At 37.7% G+C, this 26,724-nt stretch overlaps 3 protein-coding genes across 4 annotated transcripts; 1 reads left to right on the forward strand and 2 right to left on the reverse strand.

Annotated features, from left to right (window-relative positions):
• Positions 1–866: 866 nt before the first annotated feature.
• On the reverse strand, positions 867–1,933 carry LOC6646626. Its single transcript, XM_002069188.4, has one exon. It carries the CDS (start codon positions 1,790–1,792, stop codon positions 983–985), a length of 810 nt encoding a protein of 269 aa, XP_002069224.4. The 5' UTR covers positions 1,793–1,933; the 3' UTR covers positions 867–982.
• A 2,391-nt stretch (positions 1,934–4,324) lies between these two features.
• On the forward strand, positions 4,325–12,817 carry LOC6646586 (disks large homolog 5). Of its 2 annotated transcripts, none has more exons than XM_047010551.1 (9): positions 4,325–4,652; positions 5,521–5,610; positions 5,678–10,162; positions 10,433–10,687; positions 10,770–10,989; positions 11,063–11,301; positions 11,375–11,604; positions 11,662–11,878; positions 11,948–12,817. In XM_047010551.1, the coding sequence occupies exons 2-9, from the start codon at positions 5,556–5,558 to the stop codon at positions 12,049–12,051; spliced, it is 5,805 nt and encodes a 1,934-aa protein (XP_046866507.1). In that variant the 5' UTR covers positions 4,325–4,652; positions 5,521–5,555; the 3' UTR covers positions 12,052–12,817. The 2 variants fall into 2 exon arrangements, with proteins under 2 accessions (XP_046866507.1, XP_002069223.3); XM_002069187.4 differs by having other exon boundaries at positions 5,534–5,610.
• A 279-nt stretch (positions 12,818–13,096) lies between these two features.
• LOC6646602 (protein spaetzle 4) lies at positions 13,097–14,950 on the reverse strand. The gene is made up of 2 exons (XM_002069186.4): positions 13,756–14,950; positions 13,097–13,691 (listed from the first exon to the last, which is right to left on the reverse strand). The coding sequence occupies exons 1-2, from the start codon at positions 14,766–14,768 to the stop codon at positions 13,247–13,249; spliced, it is 1,458 nt and encodes a 485-aa protein (XP_002069222.4). The 5' UTR covers positions 14,769–14,950; the 3' UTR covers positions 13,097–13,246.
• Positions 14,951–26,724: the final 11,774 nt, after the last annotated feature.

Here is a 26,724-nt window from a genome sequence, read left to right on the forward strand (position 1 = left end):
AACATTTGACCAATGCCTATCGCCTAATGTGTTCGCCTTTTATGCCGACATTATAATTAATGACAAATACACGTACAGTGAAGGGCAATCATAAGGGAGAACAATAGTTATAGCTGATACAAACACAGTTCGATTTTTGATACACCGAAACGCAGTTTGGTCTTATCGTCAGGTTTAGGCCATACTCAGTCACAGGCCGCCTGCATATTAATGGTTTATTATGACCCCGCTGCCTCAGTGAGTTGCTCCGACTCCAGAGTTGAGCTTCAGCTCCTTTTGGGCTGACTTTTTGGTGCTGGTGCTTTGTTTTTACCGCGATTGCCTTTGCTACGCTGACGCCTGGCGTGACGGTTTTAATTTTATTTTTTTCCTTTTGCTATTATGTATATATGTATGTATATTGTGGCGCACGGGGCTTGTAGTCGTCCCCGAAACTGCTTCCCTTCAACTTCTCTTCCAACTGCCAAAGAGAGTTATTCATTTGATAGAACTAAACTGTGGTTGTTGTTGGGCTTTTATCGTAAAACTGTTGTATATTTTTCGTAGGGTCTGGGCTCCTTTACTCTAATTAGCTGCAGTGCATCCCTAGCGGTGGCTAGGGAGTAACGAACGACATTGCCCGACATTTCCGAACACATGAAGTAGCTAATGAAGCCTTCTTCATGGTATGCGCCAGCCTCATGGACGCATGCAAATTCCATTGAAAAAGTAAGTAAAAAACTGCAGGAAAGTTTTTATACTTTATCTGCACTGCCTCAACATGTCTTATTTGTGGACTTGTTTTAAATGCGGAAATTGATTGTTTGACTTGTGTACTTGACAGCGTCAATTTATTTCTGGCTACATTACTTAAAGAGCTAAACGTATGTTGTACGAACTAAGGAATACAATTTAAAAGCTAACTATTTTTGTTTGTTTCTTTATAGGTTACATTTTTATAATCTAAGCATACAAAATATATAGACCAATATGCTTTCTGTATCTAAAAAATTGAGGAACGACAACGTCGTAGCTCATAATTTTTTAATTTATCCACTCCGTAACCATGCCATTGTGTTTTTGGAGGTTTGGTCCATTTTACAAAATAGGTTTTATGAATAGCTGCCAACTGGGGCTTAGATTTGGACACAAATCGCCGTCGAAAAGGCCAGAAAAACCAATGCGCTGGAGCACGATTAATAACATGAGTTGTAGACTGCAATGCATCGATTTTAAGGGGTTGTTGTTCATCATAAGATATTGTTATACGTGTCCTGGAATCGAATACCTCAATTTCCTCCTGATCCTTTAACGTCCAGTTTGGTATTTTAGTTGATATTTGGGGCAACTTTTCTTCGTCTTCTGTAATTGGCGATATACGGCTCGAGCGACTGCATTTAAAACATCTTGGTAACTTGGACTTTTTGGAAGCAGCATTAGCACTTGAACCAGCTAAATTTGGCGTGGGCTCCTTGGTCATTGGCGGCATTTTCACCAAAATAAAATGATCATTAACCAGACAAACATCCGAAACTTTTTCATATTTCTGTTCTTCGCCAAAAAATGCATCTAAATCAATATTCTGCTGATAGATGCGAAAATCCTCTTTATTGGTTGAAGATGAATTTGGTTTTGTGCGGGGTTCTGATTTGTGTGGCCTTATAAAAAATCTAGCTGGCTCCTGCATTTGCTTAACAAGAGTTACTTTCGGCTTCGTTTGTCCCATTAATTTAAATTGATTAAAAATGCAACTAAATCTTGAGACATTGCATTGTTGGTGCTGTTGCTGAATTCGAATGAAAGCCGTGTACATAATGGCTTACTCGTTATTGTTTAAATAAGGACCTGTGCTGGGCAGAAGATAAGGACGTAATTATTGATATTATGATTTACAGTTTTTCTATTATGGTTTGAGTAATAAATCAGAGATATGAGTGAGAAACATTTTTATTTGTAAAACTCAGGCTAAATGAATTGGATTTTTTATTTCCTTATTTCGATGAGTTCAGGGTCGTTCTCGTTAAATTATTATACACTTCACTGCCATTTTTTTTGTTTAAGTGCGGCCATGAGACCTATAGTATCAAGGGCCAGACAAACCATATCTCCAAAAATGCCAATGCGAGCGCACATTGGGCCACAATTCTTTCTTTTTTTTTTGCATAAAGTTGCTAAATGTAAAATATATCAACTTAAAAGTGCATACATTGGCGACATCAAATCAATAATTTTAAAAATTTTAGTGACAATGGCAATGACAATGGCCTGGATTCTTTGTAAAGTACATTGCTATTTAATCGGACTTTAGAACTAAAATCACCAACAAAGTATGAAATTATTTTTTCATAACACGATCTATTGCCGCAAAATTTAAAAAAAAAATGAGCCTAAAATTATGCAAAGAGCAAATATTATATATAGGTGTTATATATGTTGGGATAAAACCGTGATCGGATTCGAAAAATAAAAATAATGTTTTATTCCCGCTAACATGCTTGCAAACTGTCAGACTCTGGCCCAATGTGCAACGACAACGGCAACAACAAAAATACATTGTAGTTTATATATATTTATTATTTTGACAGGTAAACAAATCACGAGGTCTACTACACACACACAAACAAACACATTACCACATTTTCATTTCGCTTTTCCGTTAGGTTTTTCCTTGATGTATGTTGTTCGACTGCTCAACGAGAACTAAAAAAGGTAGCAAACTTTTAGGCGGCTTGTTGCATATCCTTGAGGACATGCAGACAGGATAAATGGTTTTATTGATGGTTTGATGTATACATCCTTTATTTTAATTACGCTAATTCAGAACTTTTACAAACTCATTTAACCAGAAATGGGTTATTCTTCCTTATGTGTTATATGTAGGTAAACATTTTAGGTATAATGGTATAATTCTCAAATGTAAATTATTTTGCCTTTCAAAAATATATTTTTGAAATGCATACAGTGGTCGGCTATCACATTTCTCAATTTAACTACAATTTAGGTATTGCATGCTAATACAGAGACGAGCAGAAAATTGGAAAAAGCAAAACAAGTAACAATTAGAAATACACATTTACGATTTACGAACGAAAAAAGTGTCACATGACACTTTATATTGGGGGATGGGGAGAAGTCAAGGCTAATGAAAGCAAGAATAAAGCTTTAGATATCTGCATAATCAACTATAGTGTGTAGCTTACACACATTGTAATTTTGAAAATTTTTGTGTTTTATTATAAATTAGATTTTTTCCATATTTTAACAAAGTATCATCATATATATCTACCCTTAAAATTTCATCCTTTTATTTAACCTCTTATTCTTGATCTGTATTAACCCCACCTCATCAGTTGGAAAGCTACTGGAATGAAACTTGTTATTTGGAAAACGAAACTTATTCAAGAAAAATTATTAAGGAAATAAATGATTTTAAAATGGACCCCCCAACAAGGATATAGTGTATAAATGGTATTCAATAACGCATACCCACTATATATTGTTGTAATGGATTTGAAATATTTGATATTAAAATTTTTGGGTACCTTAGAATTTGACAATACACAAAACTATAATATAAAAGTTAAATTTAAAAGAAAATTCATTAATTAATGCAATTTGTGCAACAAATAAATAATTAATATTATTTTTATGTTGTATCAACTTGTGTTGTATAAACAACATACATACATACTTTAAAAACTTCAAGTGGCTTTTATACAAATTTAGCATTCAAAGTTTCATGTGTTATCTTATCTTACTACTTAAATTTTTTAAATTCAAATCGAAAATATATAGGAAATATAACGCATATTAAAATAAAATTAAAATTTGTAAAGATGTGCAAAAGATCTATAATATATCAAATCCCACCATCATGACAACGACACTAGACTTTTATTATAGAAGTTGTTTGACACTACTTTGTGAAATTCAAAGTTTCATGTGTTATCTTATCTTACTACTTAAATTTTTTAAATTCAAATCGAAAATATATAGGAAATATAACGCATATTAAAATAAAATTAAAATTTGTAAAGATGTGCAAAAGATCTATAATATATCAAATCCCACCATCATGACAACGACACTAGACTTTTATTATAGAAGTTGTTTGACACTACTTTGTGAAATGTTGTTGATTGTTTCTTTTTTTACTTTTTTTATAATATTGGTACAATTTGTAAAATTTACTTTGCTTTAATTTCTTTAAATTCCAAAATTTTTTGAATGAAAACTGCGGCGAATTTCTTCGTGATTGCAAAGCGAATTTCTTCATGATTACAAAGCGAGTTTCTTCGTAATAGCTGAGCGAATTCGTAATAGAGCGAATTCAGTAGAGCAGTGGCGAATTCGAGAGACTCAAGACAAAAAGAAGGCGATTGCTACATTTTATTATTATTTTTTTTTTTTATATTTTGTTCATTAGTAATATAGTTTTTGTTCGGTGCAAGTTTGTCATCTTTTTGTGGCATGGAGTGGTTCGCAGTTTCTTGAACTGTTTTTATCTAATTTGAGTGTGTTTTCGCCGTTTTTCGACCTTTTTTTTCCACCTCCTCTTGACCCTCCACCTCGAAACTTCCGGGTGTTGGTTTGGATCGCTATTTGGACGCATACACAGATGAAAGTCGAACAATTTTGGATTTACTTTTAGCTCCAGCTGTGCTGATTAAAAGGTAAGCCTAAGGTAAACATGGTTTGTTTAGGAAACCGTCGCTGGTGCATTTTCCTCTTTATTTAGTTAGTTTATATAATTTGTGTTGTATCTCTACCAACTTGTTTGGCTACCATTCATCCAACAAAATTCACACTCGTTTGTACTTATGTATGTCTGGTTTCTAATAATTTACGCTTCAATTAATTCTTTACTTTAGTCTCTGCTCTTTTACTTTTTTTTCTTAATTACCACAATTTTTGCAGCGCTTACATATTTGAAAGCTTGGTTTCTTCCATTTGCCATTTCTCCTTCGTTTTATATTTTATCTCTGTTTGTGTGTATTTTTATACCCTATAATGGCTATGGAATGAAAAGGCATATTTTTAAAATTTAAATGCATGCAAATATATACATTGCTAAACCTAGATAGGAATCACGAATTGTATTCATATGGAGGTAAATTGCAGTTTAGCATAGATAAGCTTATCTTTGAGAAACTATTACAGTTTTGTCTATGAATTTAACTTGGAAACTTTTAAAGGGTATTTTAAAATCGAAAAGTGAATTTAGGTTTCTTGCATTTAAGTTTTATTTGTTCAATTGTGAAAATTGCTGACTTCACAATAATTATTGTGAAAGTTGTTGCATTTTCCTTTACCTTGTGCATTTTCTGTGTTTGTATGCGTGTGTGTTTTTGTTTAATATATTATATATTGACTTTACGACCCGATCGTTTAATTAAATCATTTTACAGTCTCACCAAATTTATCATCATTTGATCAATTTGGAAACTGTCTACCCTTTGCAAGCGTTAAATTTCTATAATGTATTAAGGACATAAGAAATTAAGTATAACAAAATATCTTTATTTTCTTGATCAAATTTAGTTCCTTTTTACAGAAATCCTAAGAAATATGTTGTAATGGCAAAAATGGCATCCGGAGATCTTTCTTTGACCAGCACCAGCAGTCAGGAAGGTGAGTTCATATAAAATAAATAACTGGCAGTTGTCTTAGATGCTAAAAAAAATTTTTCTCATTGTAGAAGAAAGCTCAGAGTATGTGGGTTACGATAGCACTCTTCGTCCACCATCGAATTCCAGTGGCAGCACAACAGCCGCCAACATGGCCAACAACAATGGGCCAAATAAGGTATCCAACACCAGTGTTGGCGTAGGAGTGGGTGTTCCTGTTCCAGGACAGGGCAAGAAATATGAATTGCTCCAATCGCAATATGAGTCGGCTGTACTCGAGCTGACTACACTTCGACACCAGCACTCAGACACAGAGCGACGGTGTGATGAGTTGGCTACTCAGTTGAATCTCTACCAAGAGGTGATCGTAGCTGATCGTAACAAATACACAGATATAGCGGCGGAGAGTGTCCGATTAAAGCAAAAACTAAGGCTTATGGAAAGTCAGCAACAACAGAATGGAAATACTAATGCTCAGTCAACGGCTCCAACTGGCGGCAGCGGCAATGCCATGTATTATTATAACAAATCGTCGCCCTGTGACGGTAGTTGTTCGGAGAAATTAGCCGAGGTTAAGAAGGAGCGCAATATGGTAGCGGTTGAAAGGGAAAAATATAAGAAATCTTACATAGAAATGGAGAAAGAAAGAAATTTTTATCGCGATCGTGGCGAAGAGAACCAAACATTGAAGCTGTTGCTCTCTAAGGAGACGAAAAATGTGGTCAATCTTAATGAAGAGCTTAACCAGCTGCTATCCGAGAAGGACAATGTTTTGCAAGAACACCAGAAAATGTCCGATGATTTGGCTATAGCTAATAAAGAAATTGAACGCTTTAAGAAAGATGATCTAATGTTTAAGACGGAAATTAAAGCGTTACAACTGGCCAATGCAGAATTAAAAAAGAGAGATCTGCTCAAATCGCGGGAAAGCTCTTGGTCGAAGGAGTTTACTACCAGCAGCAGCAAAGACGATACTAGCAAAGAGCTGGAAAAGATGCGTAAAAGCCTCGAAAAAGCATTGTCAGAAGTGGAGCGAGCAGTTCAGGACGCCGACGAAGCAAAACGAGTAAGAGATTGGGCTATTTCACAGCGCGAGAAAATTGTGCAAGAACGCGACTCCGTTAAAACATTGTGTGATAAAATGCGTCACGAGCGGGATAAGGCTATATCCGATTCCCTAATGGCTATCAGAGACAGTGAAAAGATTAAAAAGCTTAAGGATGAGGCCCAGAAAAAAATAGACTTGCTGAAAGATCAATTAGAGTCACAGCAACAATTGGACAATGCGTTGCGTCGCAGTTTCCTCATGAGTAGTTATGAAGGTGAAGATCTGCTAGAGATTGAGTTGGCCAATTATCATGATGGTGATTTAGGTATTATACTGGATGATAGTAATAAAAGAGGACTTCCTCTTGTCTGTGGAGTTACAAATAGCTCACCTGCCTTTGGCAAACTTAAAATTAACGATGTCATTTGCAAAATCAATAACATGGATTGTCAAGCCCTTTCAAAGCGTATGGTCCTTGATGAGATTCGAGCGTGCGCTCCACGCATTTTGCTCCTGGTATCACGCACTAGGCACAGCAAGCATCATTCGTATTCAGTTCAACTCAAATCTGACAATCATGGACTTCAACTGGATATGGGAGTATTTATAGCCAAAATAGAGCAGAATTCTAAGGCTTTCTATGAGCCTGAGTTGGACGTAGGCGACCGCATTTTAAGTATCAATAATAAATCGATGGATTCCGTGCAATCTATTGATGAGGTAATGCAATTAATTAATGACACACGAAGCGACACACTCAACATTTTTGCTCTTAAATATGTGCAAGATCATGTGCAACTTGGTGAAGGGGGTCATCCGTGTCGCACAACAACCTCTTCAGCGCAAACAGATTCCATTGATTCCATGCAACACGTTAGTGGAAGTGGCAGTGGAGCAAACGGAGGAGGTGGTGGCTCAGCGTCCAAGCATCCATCCAAAATTGCCGATTTTTTAAGGAAACTGAGTAGATTAAGTAAACCAGGCACTGCAGATGATAATTTTGAGCAGGAGCATGATGATGCCATAGCCGCGTTGGACTCTGTGCTTAGCGAGAACAGCTCAGAGAAAAGTAAAGAGAATCTCTTTAAGCGCAATAAACGGGGAAAAAAGGAAAAGGAAGCGGCATCCAAGAGTATGGGCACATGGCCAAGGACTAATATCTCGCACGACAATCCTACTGGAACGATAGTGCGGGGCGGAGAAAAGAAACGCGCCCTAATGTCTCTATTTACACCTGGCCCCATTAATGTAGACAATAATGATGATACCGAACCGAGTATGGCCGCTCCAAAAGGATTGGGTATGGCGGTAGGTGATAAGCCACAACAGCTACAACAGGAACAGCTTCCTCCACCTTTGCCACCACCACTGTCTAAACCACTGGCGCACATCAGAAATGCTAATGGAAGTGCAATTAAGACCAATCCCAATCGCAATTCAAATCCAGTTACATCGCTTTTTGCCCAACCTCCCAGCAACAGCATAGGTAACAACAGCGGTAACAGCTTGGTGGGTCAGCATTCGCATCCCCGGCACTCGCTCTACAGCTCACCCGATGACTTGCCCCAAAAGCCCCTTTTACTACAGCGTCCTGCTCCTTTTGTTGCTCGGGCTAAGATTCCTTCTCAAGATCGATATGGGTCTCGGCCACATAACTCGCATCGTCTGTCACTGAATATAACTCCTAGCGGTGATTTTTATCAACCCAAGACAAGTGGTCAGCAAGCCCAACAACAAGTGGTCCCTGGAGCAGGTCCGGGTATGTTAATGGGAACTGGATCAATCGGCAGCACTGGGCCAGCAGCTGGCGAGTTTCCTGTACGCAAACAACAAATGTACGATGTTTTTCATCCTCCACCACTGCCCAAAACTAATCCCAATGCAGTTTTTGTTCCACTTAATCCTCTTCGTGCAAGAGGCAATCAGCCTGCGGATGTTATTTCGCTCAAATCACAAAACTCCATTGAGTCTATTTTATCCACCAAAAGTCCGCCACCACCCATAAGCGAATACAATGCTTATCCCAAGCGTCATGTGCCGATGCCACAGGCGCCACAACAGGCGCAGGCAGGAGTCAAGCATGTGCCCAAATATCCAAGTGATAGTGAGAGTATTGGATCTGGAATGCTGGGGATGGGAGGAACTGGAGCAGGCATATATGCACCACCTCACCCACATACGCAAGCCCCAGGGAATCGGCATACTCAACTATTTCCCAGCTTTGTCCCCAATGTGCATGGTTTACGTGGTTTACATGGTAATATGAGACGCTCCAGTCCGCTAACTCTTCCCTCACCACCTCCACCACAAACTCTTACCCAAGCGCCTATAGAGGGTGCCATTGGCATACCAACTGATTTAGAAAATTACCATCCCCCGCATCCGCAGCCCTATTTAGACTTTACTGCCCAAAATAGCATGACCAATCATGGGCACTATCCATATGGAATGAATACTCCCGGTGGTGGCGTCATCTACGAGGGTGGAACATTTCCTCGTAAGAAAGACAACCAGAGACTGCGCATACCGTCCAATCCGAGTGTGGCCAGCAAAAGTGGAAGCATGGTGAAAAACAGTTCGGGTTCCATAGATCATCATTATGCTGCGCTGACAAATGCTAACTCAGTGTCGGCCTCCTCTTCGGAGCGAGCTCCCATGTCGCTGATGAGTTCGAGTTTTGGTGCCAACATTTTAAGCAGTGGACACCCAAACGGCGGAGGCGGCAGTGGACGCGGTTCTCCCATGCCCCAGGTCCATGTTGAGGTGCTTAGCCATGGCGGCAGTGGCAGTTCCAAGCGGAACTCTAATGTGCCTGCGGATTTTCTCTGCCCTGGAGACCTTAGAAGAGTCACCATCGATAAGCGCGACAAATCTCTCGGCATCACCATTCAGTGTAATAACAATGGAGGCGGCATATTCGTGTCCACTGTTGCCGACAAAAGCACCGCGATGCGTGCTGGTCTCCAGGTGGGTGATCAACTCTTGGAAGTATGTGGCATTAATATGCGAGCAGCGACGCAGGAGATAGCCGCTAATGTATTGCGCCAGTGTGGGGACTCTTTCACCATGCTCGTCCAATATAATCCGGAGAAATTCCCTTCGCCGGCAGAATATGAAAGTACAAGTGGGCATCAGATGGAGCCAGAATCGCCTGTGAATCATTCGGGCTCTCCAACGCCCCGTAATTCACCACGTCCACCGGCGCGTAACATGTTAATACCCATGTCTATTCCCATGTCGGGTATTCAGCCGCTTATGCTGGCGCCTACTGCAACAACTTCATCATCGTCAACATCTGGTTCAAGGGCGCCACTCTCACATCAGTCCATAAAAGATCAGAGCTTCACTGATAGCCTAGAAAATCAATCCGACATCAGCAGTAGCCAAGATATGCCATCATCTGCGGCCACTACAACAACAACGACAGCATCGGGCACTTCTACAGTTTATGATGAGGATCCCAAGCCAGCATTGGCACCACCGCCATCATCAACTGTAGCGGCGGAAAGTATGTAATTTAATGATAAAAATGACATCGTACTGAATTTAACAATACTAACTAAAAATATACATATAGGGTTTGTTTGTGGAATACTAAAATTTAACAAACTTTCGTCATAATTGGTAGGGCTCCCAATGCATTCAAATTTCAAATTCAGTCGTCCAAACATAATGAATTACACTCAAATATTTTACGAATTATGCCGATTAGTTTAATTATAGGTTTTTATACTTTAAACTTTTGCTTTATCATATTAACCTTTGCTTTACTTATTAGCTCTTCGCTATGTCACTTTGCATATGGATAAATCTAAAAATCTTGGCATTAAGCTATTCGGCGGCAACAAGGTGGGCATATATGTGCATGATGTGGCAGCTGGATCTCCGTCGGATCATGCCGGCATACGCATTGGTGATCAAATTTTGGAATATAATGGCGTCGACCTAAGTGGTGTAACGGCTGAGCAGGCAGCCAATGAAATCTCCAAACTCACCGATACAGTCACTATGCTTGTGCAAAACAAATTACACAGTAAGTTGGCAACAAATAATTTCAAAAGTATTTGCTTGTTTTAGCATTTGTCATTTATTTTCCTTTTAATATATATTTTTAGCACTTAAACAAATAAAAGATGAACCCGGGGACTCGTTTTATATTCGCGTGGGGTTTGATCGAATTGGTGAACTGAGTGAGGCTGATTTACGTTTTGTAAAGGATGAGGTGCTTTACGTGGATAGTACTGTTTTTGACGGAACTTTTGGTCTTTGGCGGGCCTGGAAATTAGATGCCATAGGCCATCGCACAGTATGCGGCATTATTCCAAGTCAATTGAAGTATATTTGAAATTTTTTGTTCATATCAGCTTTCAGTTAATTAATTGAGTAATTTTGTATGCATAACGTATAGAGTTGAGGAGGAACTAAAGTCTGGTGAAGTGGTGGACTGTGATACGGGAACTGCAAGACGCGGTAGCACTTCAGCTCGTCGTTCGTTTTTTCGCCGCAAGAAAAACCAGCGCAGCTCATCCCGCGATTCTACAGAAATTGCCAGTTTCAGTAACACGCAGCTTAGTTTTTTCCCTGACTTGGGCCTCTTAAACGATGACGGTGGTATTTTGAGCTATCAGCGTGTTGAGCTTTTAGACTGTATGCTTACGAATGATCATTTGTCCCATATACTACCTTCAATTATTAATTTTTTGTGTATTTAAATCTGCAGCTCCGATTCGACGACCTGTTTTAATTATTGGTCCGCTGTCTGAATGTCTAATGGATCGTCTGATAATAGACTTTTCTAATCTTTTTAAAAGATGCGAAGTAACAGCCATGGACTGTTCACAGGAGGCAATGGAAGAGGGTCTTAAGGAAAATATATTTGTGGACTATCGTCGTCGGGGCAATAAATTTGAATGCACCACAGTAGAGGCGATAAGCCACGCATGCAAAAATGTAAGTCCATAAATAATCTAATGTTGTAATATTATCTATCGAATTAAATTTTTTAAGGATCGTCGCCACTGCATCTTGGATGTATCAATATCAGCAGTTGAACGTCTTCAGCGCTTACAGATTTATCCAATTGTGCTGCTTCTTCGCTTTAAATCTGCCAAACAGATTCGCGATATTCGTGATTTCGGATCAGACAAAATTTCGGCAAAGGCGGCTAAGGAAATGTACGAGAGAGCCCAGAAGCTGGGCTCCGACTACAAACAGTATATATCGGGTAAGAATAAAAACGATTTTCTCTTTTAAATTATTAAACAATAAAACGAATGTAAAATATTTATTGCAGCCGTAATACCAGGCGTAAGCATTAAGCATATGTGCACTCAGATAAAAGATGCTGTGGACAAAGAACAAGATAAGCTGCTCTGGGTGCCAGTTTCGAATTGCTAAAAATGTCGGATTGGATTTTTTCCTTTTTAGTTTTGCTTAGCTGTAGGGGATTTAGGCGTAAAAAAACCGTAATCAACCGTTATAAAATCTATCGGTTTCTTGTATAGTATTTTGATACGTATCAGAAAAAAAATCAATCCTAATCAACCTCGTGGATTCGTTTCGATTAACGCAAAGTATTCTATCGCCGTATTTTCAATGTGTCTTATACACTGTTTATCTGTGTATTCTCCGTCATCTAATTTATATAACTAAATATTTACCTAACCAGACATATTAAGTATATAATATGTATATTCTTCATTTGTTATCTGTCGTCTCAAAAATGTTCTAAACTTTAATATTTTTATATATTTGCATGATTGCTAGAAATTAGCAATACTAAACCATGCCCCTTATCAATATCAATTGCAATTTATTTTGTAATAATTTTAAGTCTATACAGAAAACTACTGTAAGGCAACCGTTAATTTTGGCTTTAAAAACTGTTAAGGTTATATATTCAATTTTGTTTCAATAATCAACTATTGATTTCCAATAAAACGACAATTCGCGGAACTAAGCAAATATTTATTGAGTAAATGGTGAGAAATATAAATATATATACTCAATTTTCTATCACTAGCCTTAAAACTGAAAGTAATGATGAATTATGCCTTTTATATTGCAAAACCACTTTACATAAATCTAATTTATCATATTTACTTACAAAGATATAAACTTTATACATTTGATTTTTGCAATAAATTGTTTGTTTTAGAAATCATACAACTGTATTATTATGTTGCTACAAATACAAATAATGTTATGGCCACAAAATATGAAATAATAAATAAATATAGAATAACTAGATACAGTTAAACGCAGCTCACGGCCAATGAATATGTTCAAAAGTATTTTAAGGTACATTCGCTCTGTTAAAAGGTTTGTTTTTTCGCATTATATTGAACTATATATACAAAAACATAATGTCTTACTTATTAATATTTATCATTACGGAAATAATGCCTAGAAAAGTGAAAAAACAATGAAAAATCGATGAAAATCGATGCGTTTATCACATGTTTTTGTAAAAATATCTAATATTTCTTTCTTTACTCTTCCATATGCGGCAACAATATCGCATAGAATTGACAATAATATTTATTCTAGTTAATAATTTACAGTTGTTGAATACAAAGACTATTGGAGCATGTTACCCTTCAAAGTAATCAAATTCATCACGCGGACGATACCAATCATCTGTGGCATGCTCATAGATAGCTCTTTGCACCTGTGCCTCTGCAGTCTCAATGGGATTGGGATCAAAACTACTTTCAGAGCGGGGACTCCGCGAAGTGGCCCGAAATTCCATGGGTATGTTATAGCATTTGCAAATGCAACTGGATGGGAAACGAAACCAATCGGAAAAGATCCCTCTGCATTCATTGTGAGGATCGTAAGCCAACAGGCGATGCAATCGATATTGTTGCTCACAACGGCAGCCATCGCGGCAGAACATTTGCTTAAATTCTTGCGTACACTTTTCCCAATGCACATACTGCTCAAACGGATAAAGATTTAGCAGGGCTAAAACTTCTCCACGAGTATTATTTGCCCAGAATGGTGCCACTACCTCATCCTTAACAGGACAGGCATTTCTAAGTATATCAAAGGAAAAATTTGATTATTCAATATTTCTTGATTAACGCAAACGTAACTTACACTCCTCGCATATTACTACTTATGGACACTGGTTCCTGTTTCATAGCATCTTGAAAAAGTTGCCCCTCCCGTAGCAGCGACGGTTTGGCGGTGGAAGTCATTGGAGCAGGAGTTGACGTGTTCAGTGGACGTCGTTGGCCCAACACTGCAGATGTACTGGTGGAAGCTGAGAGAAATGAGGAGAAGCTCATGGGCGTGGTTACTGGTGGCGTGGATCTAGTTATATTACGCCGGACTATAAAAGGCGTCTTAGAGGTTGTGGTTGTTGAGCTGGACTTAGACTTCATTAAGTGTTCGCTGGACTGAAGTTTCACATTTTCTGAAGCGGGTGTTGTAGATGATAGTTTCATGGCTTCCGATTTGACATCCAATGTGAGATTACGTAGGCCTAATTGGAGTGAATCATTAATTCCAATTTTATTAGTCTCGCTCTTTGGTGAAGCCGTGGTACTGCTACCGTCAGGCTTTTCATACACGCTATTTGTCTCTGGATCTGCCACTGCCAAGGCTGGTAAGGGATTGGCTGTGGAATTCTTCGTGGATTTGGTTGGCTGTGCTGTTGTAAAAGTTGACTGCTTTTCCGTGGAATTACTGTTCGATAAAATTGCAGATGTTGTTGTTGTGTCTTTTGTGGTGGTTGTCGTTGCTGCTGTCACGGAAACTGGCCGAAAATGTGGCTCCATTAAAACATCATTTCCTTTATAGCTTACGAAATCATCTCGCTCCCTATCCCGATCTTTTTCTCGGCCATGCATTAAATACTTGGCATTACGTCCACGAGCGCCACCATCTTTGCTATACCTCTCAGCTGTATCTTCCATATCATCCATATCTACTTCATTGTTTTGTATTTCATCACGTAGAATTGATATATGACGCACATCTCCATACATGCGCTTCATCAGTCCCTGATTCTCATGAACGAATCGTCGCACTGCGTGCCAGGGATACGCTGATCCCGGCAAATTGCAAAATGCTTGCTTTCCCAAATCACATGGAATAGCAGCTAGCATTTGAGCTCGACCTCGGCGAGATATTTTTCCATTGGGACTACATGAATTGGCTGAATCAAATCCAAAACCTGAGCTAACATCGGCCAGATCAAAAACTAAAAACAGTAGAAAAATCAAAATCAACACATCCACCTGAAAATATATAAAGTACAAGCAAAACGATGAATTCAAATATGAATAAAGCAAGTGTATTTCGCATCAATATAATGGCTTAAACTAGGAAACTGTTCACTGAGTGTTTTATGTACATCTGTATGTACATATATGTATATGAAGATGGTCTATTCATAAACTTGTGGCTCTCACTTAGATGGTAAACACTATTTCACCAGCGTGACGAGGCACAGCCAAGGCATACATAAAACGGGCCAGCTTTATTAAAGTTTTACTTTCACACAAGAGCCAACGCCAACTCAAACTTTAACTTCAACTTGGACTAGACAGACACAAAGATGATCGATGTGCATTTGCATGCGACTACTGCAAATGGTTGGCCGCAATCGACAATGCCCCTGCTTCCTTCCTTCTCAACGTCGACGGTTAGCTCTCGAACACCATAAGTAATCAAAAGCGAAATGGGTTACTCAAGTAAAAGTAAATTGCGGCACAGTCAGTAGCAATGGCAGTTTCAGAAGCATGTGGTATAAGAAAAAGAGAGGCAACCGAAACAACAACGACCTAACGACGCTGACGTCTATTGTATCTCTCCCCTTTTTTGGTGTTCGTGGCCCTTACAAACTTTCCTTTTCTTTTACTGTTTTTTGATATCTGTGTTGCACAATCCCCAACCATGCCATGCGGAGTTCCTGTCTCTTATGGCTCGAACCGGTTTGTAAGAGCAGCAAAAAATTGAAATGCATTTAGTTATTATTGATTTGGGAATGATTCATAGCGAAGCTTGAAAAGAAAGTGTTAAACTGTTTTATTTTCGAAATGGTTAGCTTTTTAATACAAAGTTAGGTAATAATTTTGGTAAATTCCCACTTGATATTTAAAATTCATACATAGCACAGCTGTGAAATGAAATCAATGCTCTTTCTAACTTCCAAATTTTTTGCAGCACTCTTTATTAACATAACAATAATTTTTCAAACATTATTATATTCTTTTTGCAAAGTTTCGAATAACAAATCAGGTCACCACTTTTTAAAACAATACTTTTCGTGTAGCTACTTACAGTTGGTAACTTTAGGTAATTTGCTATTTTGTTTGTAGAAGAAATTGCTTTCAAGTGGGAGATGGGGAGGATGAGACCGCAAAATTATGTTGTTTACTAACTTTGACTTTCAAACTAATTTTCTGTGTGAGTTTTGAAAACTAAATCAGGTCAACCACACAACAAAGGTATAGCCTGAAATGGAAAGCAAACAAATAAATGAATACAAGATGACTTTCGCTTCAGATGGAAGGGTGCTGAAGCAAAGCAAAGCAGCAACAAAGACAGGAGGCGAGACAATCAAATAAATGTAAGACCAGCTACTGATGGCTCAAAGCGGTTCATTAAAATTGTCTCATATGATTCTTGGAAGAACTGAAATTGGCAAACCATTGGCAGAAAAAATAAAAACAGAAAATAAATAATTGGAGCACTAGTGTCAGATGGCCCGAACAAATCAATATGTCCAATCATCGACAACAACAACAGCAACGACGACAGCATTGCAACACTTTAATATGTCAGCGACTTTCTACGAAAAGCAGAAGCTGACGAAGAGATGGAAAACCAAGTGGAGAAGAAGGAGGATGGAGGGAAGCACATCTTCAATCTGTGATGCTGCCTATGTCTTCATTTCCTAAATACAATGTTGCTGATCTCGGCAATCGGCAATTGCAGCTAGAATGAATTATTTATAAATCAAGTTGGATGTTACATTTACCAAATTCGGTTGATACTTGCAGCAGCTGGCGACGAAGTTGCTGCTGCCTATGGGCAATTAACAGGGTGAAACTTCCACAAAACTTAAGACTTAGGCCACAAACTTGACTTGCACCTAAAGCTACAATAATGCATATTCATGCTTTCAGTTATCGTTTCGATTTGTAAATTGTTTTCAAGATTTCACTTGCCACCAAAAAGGGTAAGCTAAAGCAAAACCAAAAAACATAGAGAAAAAACGTTTAACTTTTCTCCCATTTTTGTATTTTGACGCTCTTTGGTTACCAAAAACAACGACAAAACTCAAAACAAAATCAAGGTAAGCCGGTAAAAGAAAGTGAAACTTTTTATGATTTTTGTCATTCTTATGATTGCGTAGTCATGCGTTAAAATATCTATACCATCCAAACCACTACATGCGTATTTGTGTATGTGTTGTAGCTTCTACAGCGTGAATAGTTGTTAATATGCATAAAGCGCTTATCGATTTTAGCACGATTATTAAGGCAAACGTGTGAACATTTTGCAATGGCGTTTTCATTTTAAAAATGGCAAATGAAGCAACAATTTTTTTTTTAAAGAAGGCCAAGACTACATAGTGCAGGATTAACATTTTACAGCATACACAATACTTTTCGAAAACAAATTCCCCTAGTATTTCTTGCAAAAAAAAATGAGACATTTTTCACAATATTAAACCTACTTTTAATAAATTGTTACTTTTAAGGTCCCACCAAAACAAAAAACAATGAAATTGTATACTATATTTACTCTTCAGATGGTAATGTTAAAAAACTGAACTTGAACCTAACCCTATATTCAATATTTCATACCAAATATAAAATATATTATTTATGCTTTAAATTACCGTTAATGGTTTTTTAGTTTGAAATCGGCAAATTCGATTTGTGACCACGTTCATTGTTTTAGTTTCACTCACTTCACAAAGATGCAGAAAATATATATTGAACAGATTTTTAACTTTAGAATGACAATGTTTCCACTTTAAATTTGATTATATATTCAGATTTGAGTTTCTATTAATGACTTTCAGTCCGGCATCACTCACAATATACACTTTTTGCAATGTTAAATATATACTACGATTGCAGCAACCAAGAAAAGTAAATTTCATATTTTAATGTACCAAACAGTTTTTCAGGTTGTTATTATTTTGGGCGTTTAGTACTTGTACCTAGATTGCCTAGTTCGGTTGTCAATTTTATTTTTTTCTTTTCTGTGTATTTTCGGTTACAGACGTTCTCACAACTCGCACTCGCGTTTGCAACTGCGGCAATATGACAAGAGCCCCTAACTAAGCCCCAGTCCCGGCCCCAAAACCGAAGCTCACGACGTCGGGTAGACAGAGATAGAAGCAGTCGGTCGGCACAAGCGAAAACTGAGTGATACCGTGTCTTTATAAAGCTAAAGAGTATATTCAAATTACAAAATCATATCTAACCATCATAAACTTTCAAGAATGTATTTATCAAAACCAAGTACGATGTCAATTAATTAACCATTTTTGTTGGGTTATTCAATAAGTCTATATTTTCGGTCTTTTGTTTAAATGATTACTTACATAAAATTCCGATTACGCATTTCCAAATCCAAAAAATAATTTTCTAAGATCACGCCAGAGATTAACAGGGTATTGTAAAGGCAATACTATGATTTTTGCAGTGACGTTTTTACAATGCGTTTGCAGGAAAACTTTTTCTTATTTATTATTCGACGTCGTCGTCGTCGGATGGTGGAGTAAAAATACAAACATTAAAAAACGAGCAGCGCTGTAAAAAAAAACTTGAAGACAAAAAAAAAACAAAAATAAAACAGCGCCACACGCACGTCAATGATACAGACCGTGTTACAAAAACCATTAGGGATTTTGGTGTTAGAGTTATTGCGGCACACAGCTATAAAGCTATTATTTGTAACTAAATTCGAGTGTTATGAACATAGCTTTTATACCAAATCGTACCGATCAGGATCCTGCCAACATACACTCAATTTAGTTAATTAATTAATTATTTTGACAGTTTAGAGTGCTTTTGTCCCACTGTTTGGTGGCAGAGATAAGTACCGAAGGCAAACGAACCCAGACGACGAAAAACAACTTTACTCGCCTGGCTGCATGTAGAAGTGGGGGAGGGGATCTTTGCGTTGCGTTGAGATGCGCCTGCTTAGTAGGTCAGTAGTGGACTTTTAGTTGTGTCTTTCGGTTTTTGTTTTGATTCATTTTACATGGAACATGGTTTAACTTTTTTCTCCTTTTTTTTTGTTTTCTTTGTGTCAATTTACTGGGGTACATATGTACATATACATAGCTTCCACTTACACTCAATAAAAATTACATGATATTCTTGTGGGATCTGATAAGTAGCCAAATAAACATGTATTTTAGTCTAAACTATTCTTTAGGGCCATTTAATTGGATGAAAACTAATATGCGTATTTTCCTATCTGCGAAAACTTAAGAAGCCTTCGCACCCATTGCTAAGTAATAGTTGAAAAAGATTATTTTCTTGCGCCTTTAATGTAACGACAGTTTTACTATTTTTACCTGCATCATGTATTTTCAATGCTCTCATCACATGCACGCCCCCAAAAATTTACTTCAACAAACAAATGAAAAAACAACACTAAATCATATTACTATTGAACTTACTTTAAACAAAAGTCACTGAAAGAGTACCCATTGACTAAGTTTCGCCTTTGACCAAGTGTCGAAGAGGGAAAAAAGCTTTGGCTTGGGATTCAAATTATATTTGCAGTTGGTGGTCTTTCTCCATTTTTCTGTCTTGTCTATCTGTGCACTAAGTTGTTTTGCCCAATTTTTAAAACTGGTTTCAACCAGGGACCGTAATCATTATAAGTTATATTAAAAAACTTATACGATAATAATTACATCTCGATTTCTTTAAATTTTCTTTAAGTAAGATAATTAGTTTCGATTAATTTAATAAAAATTATAGATAAAAATCTGTTGTGATCAAAAACAAAATAAAAAATCAAAAATAATAATTAAACATGATTTGTATTTTTTTCGCTGAAAATAAAACTCACTTTTAAAAAACGGCTTCTGTGTTAAATATTTTCAACACATTTTTTTACATTCTTAAAAAGGAGTTCAAGGACTACCCCTCCATATATTTTTTTTGTTTTGTATTAGTGTCCAAACCAATGTTATCAAATAGCTCGGTTTTTTGGTCGAAATTCGAGTGAAATTTGACTTTCAAGTGCCTTTAGAAATCGAAAAAAAAATGTAAAAATAAAAACTTCGACAACGTTATCTGGTGAATTTTGTCCTTTAAGTAATGCGATTTAATTTTTTCATTTCCGATGATTCTGTGACAAGTTACGATGTTCACCTCAAACCACATTTTTTTGTCGAGGTCACGGCGGAGATTGCCTATATCTCACTCAATTTTTAATATATTTGGAAATTTTGAAATTTTGTGAAAATTTTCACACATATTGTTTTAATGTTGTATTATCACACGGGCAAACAAAAAATGAACTGAGACTCTCCGTATCGCCAATAAAAATTCTTAAAAAATTACAGATTTTTGCACAAATAAACTATAATTTAATTTTCTTTAAATCAAACTTGAAATTAGCTCCTATTCCAGCTATAAATATATTTAATCCTGCTAATAATAATTTTCCCATTCATGAATGTCTTAATAAAATATTAAATCGATTTAATAAATAAACTCCAGCAGTTACCAAAATAGATGAATGTACTATCGCTGAAACAGGAGTAGGAGCAGCTTTTCCACATTAAAACATGTTGAAGTTAAAGGTATATAAATTCTTAAACATTCCTTTAAACAAATACCTTGATTATTATTTTTATTATGTATAATAGCTCCTGCACATATAAATAATAATGCTTTGAATAAAGCATGAGTTAATAAATGAAATATACCTAATTTATAATCCAACTGACTTAAAGTTGATTAAGGGGGGTATAGTATTAAATTTGTTTTTTATTTTTTCTTCTGAATGCACAAGATCTCAGGTATAGTGTGTTAAAATTTTAGATCGATTTGAGTAAAACTTCTGAAGTTATGGTCAGTTGAACGCAGGTCAGCCGACCGTTTTATATTAGATTTTTGGGTGTCCAAAACTTTAAAACGCTCTCCTGAAAAGTTACCATTTTCAAAGTCGGTGAACACGATCCTGCAAAATCTATTAGACGAATCGTTTTGAAAGTTTGCACAGTACTTCTTCACCAAATTTTTCAGGTAACGCTGTCGATTTTTTTTTGAAAATTTTATTATTTTTTCAACAACAAATATCTCGGTTTTTTAGGCGAAATCGAGGTTTTCGAAAAAAGTTTTAAAATAAAAACTTGACTGCGTTACCTGGGAAATTTTGTCCCTTAACTAATGCAATTTAATATTTTTCATTTCCGATCATTCTGCGACGAGTTACGAGGTTCATCGCAAACCACATTTTTTCGAGGTCCCGGCGGAGATTGCCTATATCTCACTCAATTTTTAATATATTTGGAAATTTTGAAATTTTGTGAAAATTTTCACACATATTGCTTTAATGTTGTATTATCACACGGGCAAACAAAAAATGAACTGAGACTCTCCGTATCGCAAATAAAAATTCTTAAAAAATTACAGATTTTTGCACAAATAAACTATAATTTAATTTTCTTTAAATCAAACTCGAAATTAGCTCCTATTCCAGCTATAAACATATTTAACTTTCTTTAAATCAAACTCGAAATTAGCTCCTATTCCAGCTATAAACATATTTAATCCTGCTAATAATAATTGTCCTATTCATGAATGTCTTAATAAAATATTCAATCGAATTAATAAATAAACTCCAGCAGTTACCAAAATAGATGAATGTACTATCGCTGAAACAGGAGTAGGAGCAGCTTTTGCACATTAAAACATGTTGAAGTTAAAGGTATATAAATTCTTAAACATTCCTTTAAACAAATACCTTGATTATTATTTTTATTATGTATAATAGCTCCTGCACATATAAATAATAATGCTTTGAATAAAGCACGAGTTAATAAATGAAATATACCTAATTTATAATCCAACTGACTTAAAGTTGATTAAGGGGGGTATAGTATTAAATTTGTTTTTTATTTTTTCTTCTGAATGCACAAGATCTCAGGTATAGTGTGTTAAAATTTTAGATCGATTTGAGTAAAACTTCTGAAGTTATGGTCAGTTGAACGCAGGTCAGCCGACCGTTTTATATTAGATTTTTGGGTGTCCAAAACTTTAAAACGCTCTCCTGAAAAGTTACCATTTTCAAAGTCGGTGAACACGATCCTGCAAAATCTATTAGACGAATCGTTTTGAAAGTTTGCACAGTACTTCTTCACCAAATTTTTCAGGTAACGCTGTCGATTTTTTTTTGAAAATTTTATTATTTTTTCAACAACAAATATCTCGGTTTTTTAGGCGAAATCGAGGTTTTCGAAAAAAGTTTTAAAATAAAAACTTGACTGCGTTACCTGGGAAATTTTGTCCCTTAACTAATGCAATTTAATATTTTTCATTTCCGATCATTCTGCGACGAGTTACGAGGTTCATCGCAAACCACATTTTTTCGAGGTCCCGGCGGAGATTGCCTATATCTCACTCAATTTTTAATATATTTGGAAATTTTGAAATTTTGTGAAAATTTTCACACATATTGCTTTAATGTTGTATTATCACACGGGCAAACAAAAAATGAACTGAGACTCTCCGTATCGCAAATAAAAATTCTTAAAAAATTACAGATTTTTGCACAAATAAACTATAATTTAATTTTCTTTAAATCAAACTCGAAATTAGCTCCTATTCCAGCTATAAACATATTTAACTTTCTTTAAATCAAACTCGAAATTAGCTCCTATTCCAGCTATAAACATATTTAATCCTGCTAATAATAATTGTCCTATTCATGAATGTCTTAATAAAATATTCAATCGAATTAATAAATAAACTCCAGCAGTTACCAAAATAGATGAATGTACTATCGCTGAAACAGGAGTAGGAGCAGCTTTTGCACATTAAAACATGTTGAAGTTAAAGGTATATAAATTCTTAAACATTCCTTTAAACAAATACCTTGATTATTATTTTTATTATGTATAATAGCTCCTGCACATATAAATAATAATGCTTTGAATAAAGCATGAGTTAATAAATGAAATATACCTAATTTATAAAATCCTATTAATAAAATTCTTATTAATAATCCAACTGACTTAAAGTTGATTAAGGGGGGTATAGTATTAAATTTGTTTTTTATTTTTTCTTCTGAATGCACAAGATCTCAGGTATAGTGTGTTAAAATTTTAGATCGATTTGAGTAAAACTTCTGAAGTTATGGTCAGTTGAACGCAGGTCGGCCGACCGTTTTATATTAGATTTTTGAGTGTCCAAAACTTTAAAACGCTCTCCTGAAAAGTTACCATTTTCAAAGTCGGTGAACACGATCCTGCAAAATCTATTGGACGAATCGTTTTGAAAGTTTGCACAGAGACGTCTGTTAAAATATTAGATCGATCCGAGAGAAACTTCTGAGCTTATGGGCAGTTTAACGCAGGTCGGCCGACCGTTTCATATTAGATTTTGTGGTGTCCATAACTTTAAAACGCTCTTCTGAAAAGTTACCATTTTTAAAGGCGGTGAACACGATCCTGCAAAATCTACTAGACGAATCGTTTTGAAAACTTGCACAGTATTTCTTCGCTAAATTTTTCATGTAACGCTGTCGAGTTTTTATACCCTTGCAGAGGGCATTATAAAATTGGTCAGATGTTTGTAACGCACAGAAGGAGACGTTTCCGACCCCATAAAGTATATATATTCTTGATCAGCATGAGAAGCTGAGTTGATATAGCTATGTCCGTCTGTGTGTTTGCGTATTACTCAGCCGTCTTAAGAGCTATCAGGCTGACATTTTTTTTCGGAATTTTTTATTACCCGGAAAAAATAAAGTATGAAAACCATCAGGATCGGACCACTTTATCATATAGGTCTAGAAGAACTAGAAGAAACATTTTCATAAAAATTGGAGTATGCTTTGAAATTTACGTATGTGATAATGTTGGATATAAAACCCCAGATCCCAAAATTTGAATGTGATCGGATAAATATAACACAAGTTACAGTCTATATAATAATCGGCTCTGCTCCCAGCTGTGCCGGCAGCGCTGCTTACTGTCTACTACGTCTTTCGTCATCAACAGAGTACATGCATACACACACAGACTTTCAAGTGCTTTTAAAAATTGAAAAAAAAAATTTTTAAATAAAAACTTGGCTGCGTTAACTGGGAAATTTTGTCCCTTAACTAATGCAATCTAATTTTTTTCATTTCCGATCATTCTTCGACGAGTTACGATGTTCACCGCAAACCACAATTTTTCCGAGGTCCCGACGGAGATTGACTATATCTCACTAAATTTTTAATATACATATTTGGATAAAAATTTTCATACATATTGTAATAATGTTGTATTATTACACGAGCAAACAAAAGTTGTACTGAAACTACGAGTGTGCGTAAATTGCAGCAATGGCAGCCAAAATTTTTGCAGACCAATGGGTGCTATTTAAGCAGGATATTAGATGTTGGCCAATCAAAATTCAGTACACAGCTACTGGTGGCGTCCATTGGCGCATGTGGCTGAAAGAGAAAGCGATAGACGGTTCACTAAATGCGCATGTGTGTAAGCTTGCAACAATGGCCGCCAATATTTATGACGACCAATCAAAATTTAGTACACAATGTGCCTGTGCGTAAGTTGCAGCATTGGCCGCCAAAATTTTTGCAGACCAATGGTTGCTCTTTATGCAGGCTATTGTATGTTGGCCAATCAAAATTCAGTACACAGCTACTGGTGGCGGCTATTGGCGCATATGGCTGAAAGAGAAAGCGATAGACGGTTCACACAATGTGCATGTGTGTAAGCTTGCAGCAATGGCCGCCAATATTCATGTAGACCAATCAAAATTTGGTATGACTGTTTACACAATGTGCGTGTGCGAGTGTTGCAACAATGGCCGCCAAGATTCATCCAGACCAATGGTGTCCCATAAGCCCGCCCCTTTAAGCCCCCCACTTAGAAGCCCTACCCATCTCATATCCCCCTGCCACAGGCTATTACTACCTAGAAGCCCGCCCGCACCCACAACCGATCCTTATCATACCATCATCCAACAACAACCATCACCCCTCGCCCTACACCCACGCCCCTTACCACTTACATGCCGCCACCCGTTCATATACCTTTTTTCTCTCCCCCATTCCAAAAACCTAACACCACCTCCCCGAACGTCCTATTACCCCTTGCCCTAAACACTCCCCCCTTGCACCATAACTCCTCTTTGCTGCCACAATCCCCCTTCATTTGCAGCACCCATCCCCCTTGCCCCTTCATCCCCATTTGCCCTATACCACCCTCTTAATACCCCCTCGCCCTTTGCTATATAACTTCCCCTCTCGCAATATAACCTCTTTTCTTTTGTAATACACACCCCCTAATACCACCTGCCCCTCGCCCTATGCCACCATCTCACTTGGCTATACTGGCCTTTTTCACGCCATACCCCCTCCGCACTGGACCTATCCCCCTCACCACCTGTACCACCTACCCTTCTTAACCTAGACCATCCTCCCTTTCACTATTCCACCATACCAACACTCGGGACCCCTTGGCATCTACAGTCCCCCCTCGCACTATACCCTCCCCCCTTGCGTAGTACCGCCCTCTTATTACCACCAGCCCCCTTGCCCTATGCCACCCATCACACTCGTCCTATACCCTCCCCCCTTGCACCATACACCGTCTCCTTTGGTGCCATACCCCCTTCCACAAGCCCCCTACCCCTTGGCATCTACCCTCCCCCCTCGCACTATACCCCCCACCCGGTTACACACCCTCCTTGTCACATACCCTTTTTCCAGAACATCCTACCCCCCTCACCATAGACTTTTATACCACCTTCCCATTTCCATTACCACTTGCCCACTACGTCCCCTCTCATGTTACCCTATCATACACCTTTCCCATAACCCCCTCCCGCAAGCGACCCTCCCACAAACGACCTTTTAATACCCCACTACCCTCCCTTCTATACACCATTCCACAACCACTTCCTTCCCATACCACATTCCAACACCGACTTCCCATACCCCTCGCCAACTACCCGCCTTCACACCCCCGCCTACTATTCCCTCCCCCTTGCCCAATTTCCTCTCCCATTTCGCCTTTGTCCTACATTTTTAGGTTACTCTCTTAGTCTCATTAACACCCTCCCACTACGTCCTCTCCCATGATAACCTCCTATACACCCCTTCCATAATACCCCCTGCACGCGTCCCTGCTACTAACCCCCTCTTATTGCCACACTCCCCTTCCTCTTTTACCATACCAGCTGCTGGAACCATTCTACTGCCGACATTTTAAGTCTTCTAACCGCCATTTTGAGCTTTTTAGCCGCTATCTTTGTTGTAGAATCTATACTAGCTGCTGGAACCATTCTACGGCCGCCATTTTGAATGTGGCTGAAAGAGAAAGCGATAGACGGTTCACACAATGTGCATGCAGCAATGGCCGACAATATTCATGTAGACCAATCAAAATTTGGTATGACTGTTTACACAATGTGCGTGTGCGAGTGTTGCAACAATGGCCGCCAAGATTCATCCAGACCAATGGTGTCCCATAAGCCCGCCCCTTTAAACCCCCCACTAAGAAGCCCTACCCATCTCATATCCCCCTGCCACAGGCTATTACTACCTAGAAGCCCGCCCGCACCCACAACCGATCCTTATCATACCATCATCCAACAACAACCATCACCCCTCGCCCTACACCCACGCCCCTTACCCCTTACATGCCACCACCCGTTCATATACCTTTTTCCCCTCCCCCATTCCAAAAACCTAACACCACCTCCCCGAACGTCCTATTACCCCTTGCCCTAAACACTCCCCCCTTGCACCATAACTCCTCTTTGCTGCCACAATCCCCCTTCATTTGCAGCACCCATCCCCCTTGCCCCTTCATCCCCATTTGCCCTATACCACCCTCTT

This window comes from Drosophila willistoni, assembly GCF_018902025.1.
Source record: "Drosophila willistoni isolate 14030-0811.24 chromosome 2R unlocalized genomic scaffold, UCI_dwil_1.1 Seg167, whole genome shotgun sequence".
Taxonomy (NCBI): Eukaryota; Metazoa; Arthropoda; class Insecta; order Diptera; family Drosophilidae; genus Drosophila; species Drosophila willistoni.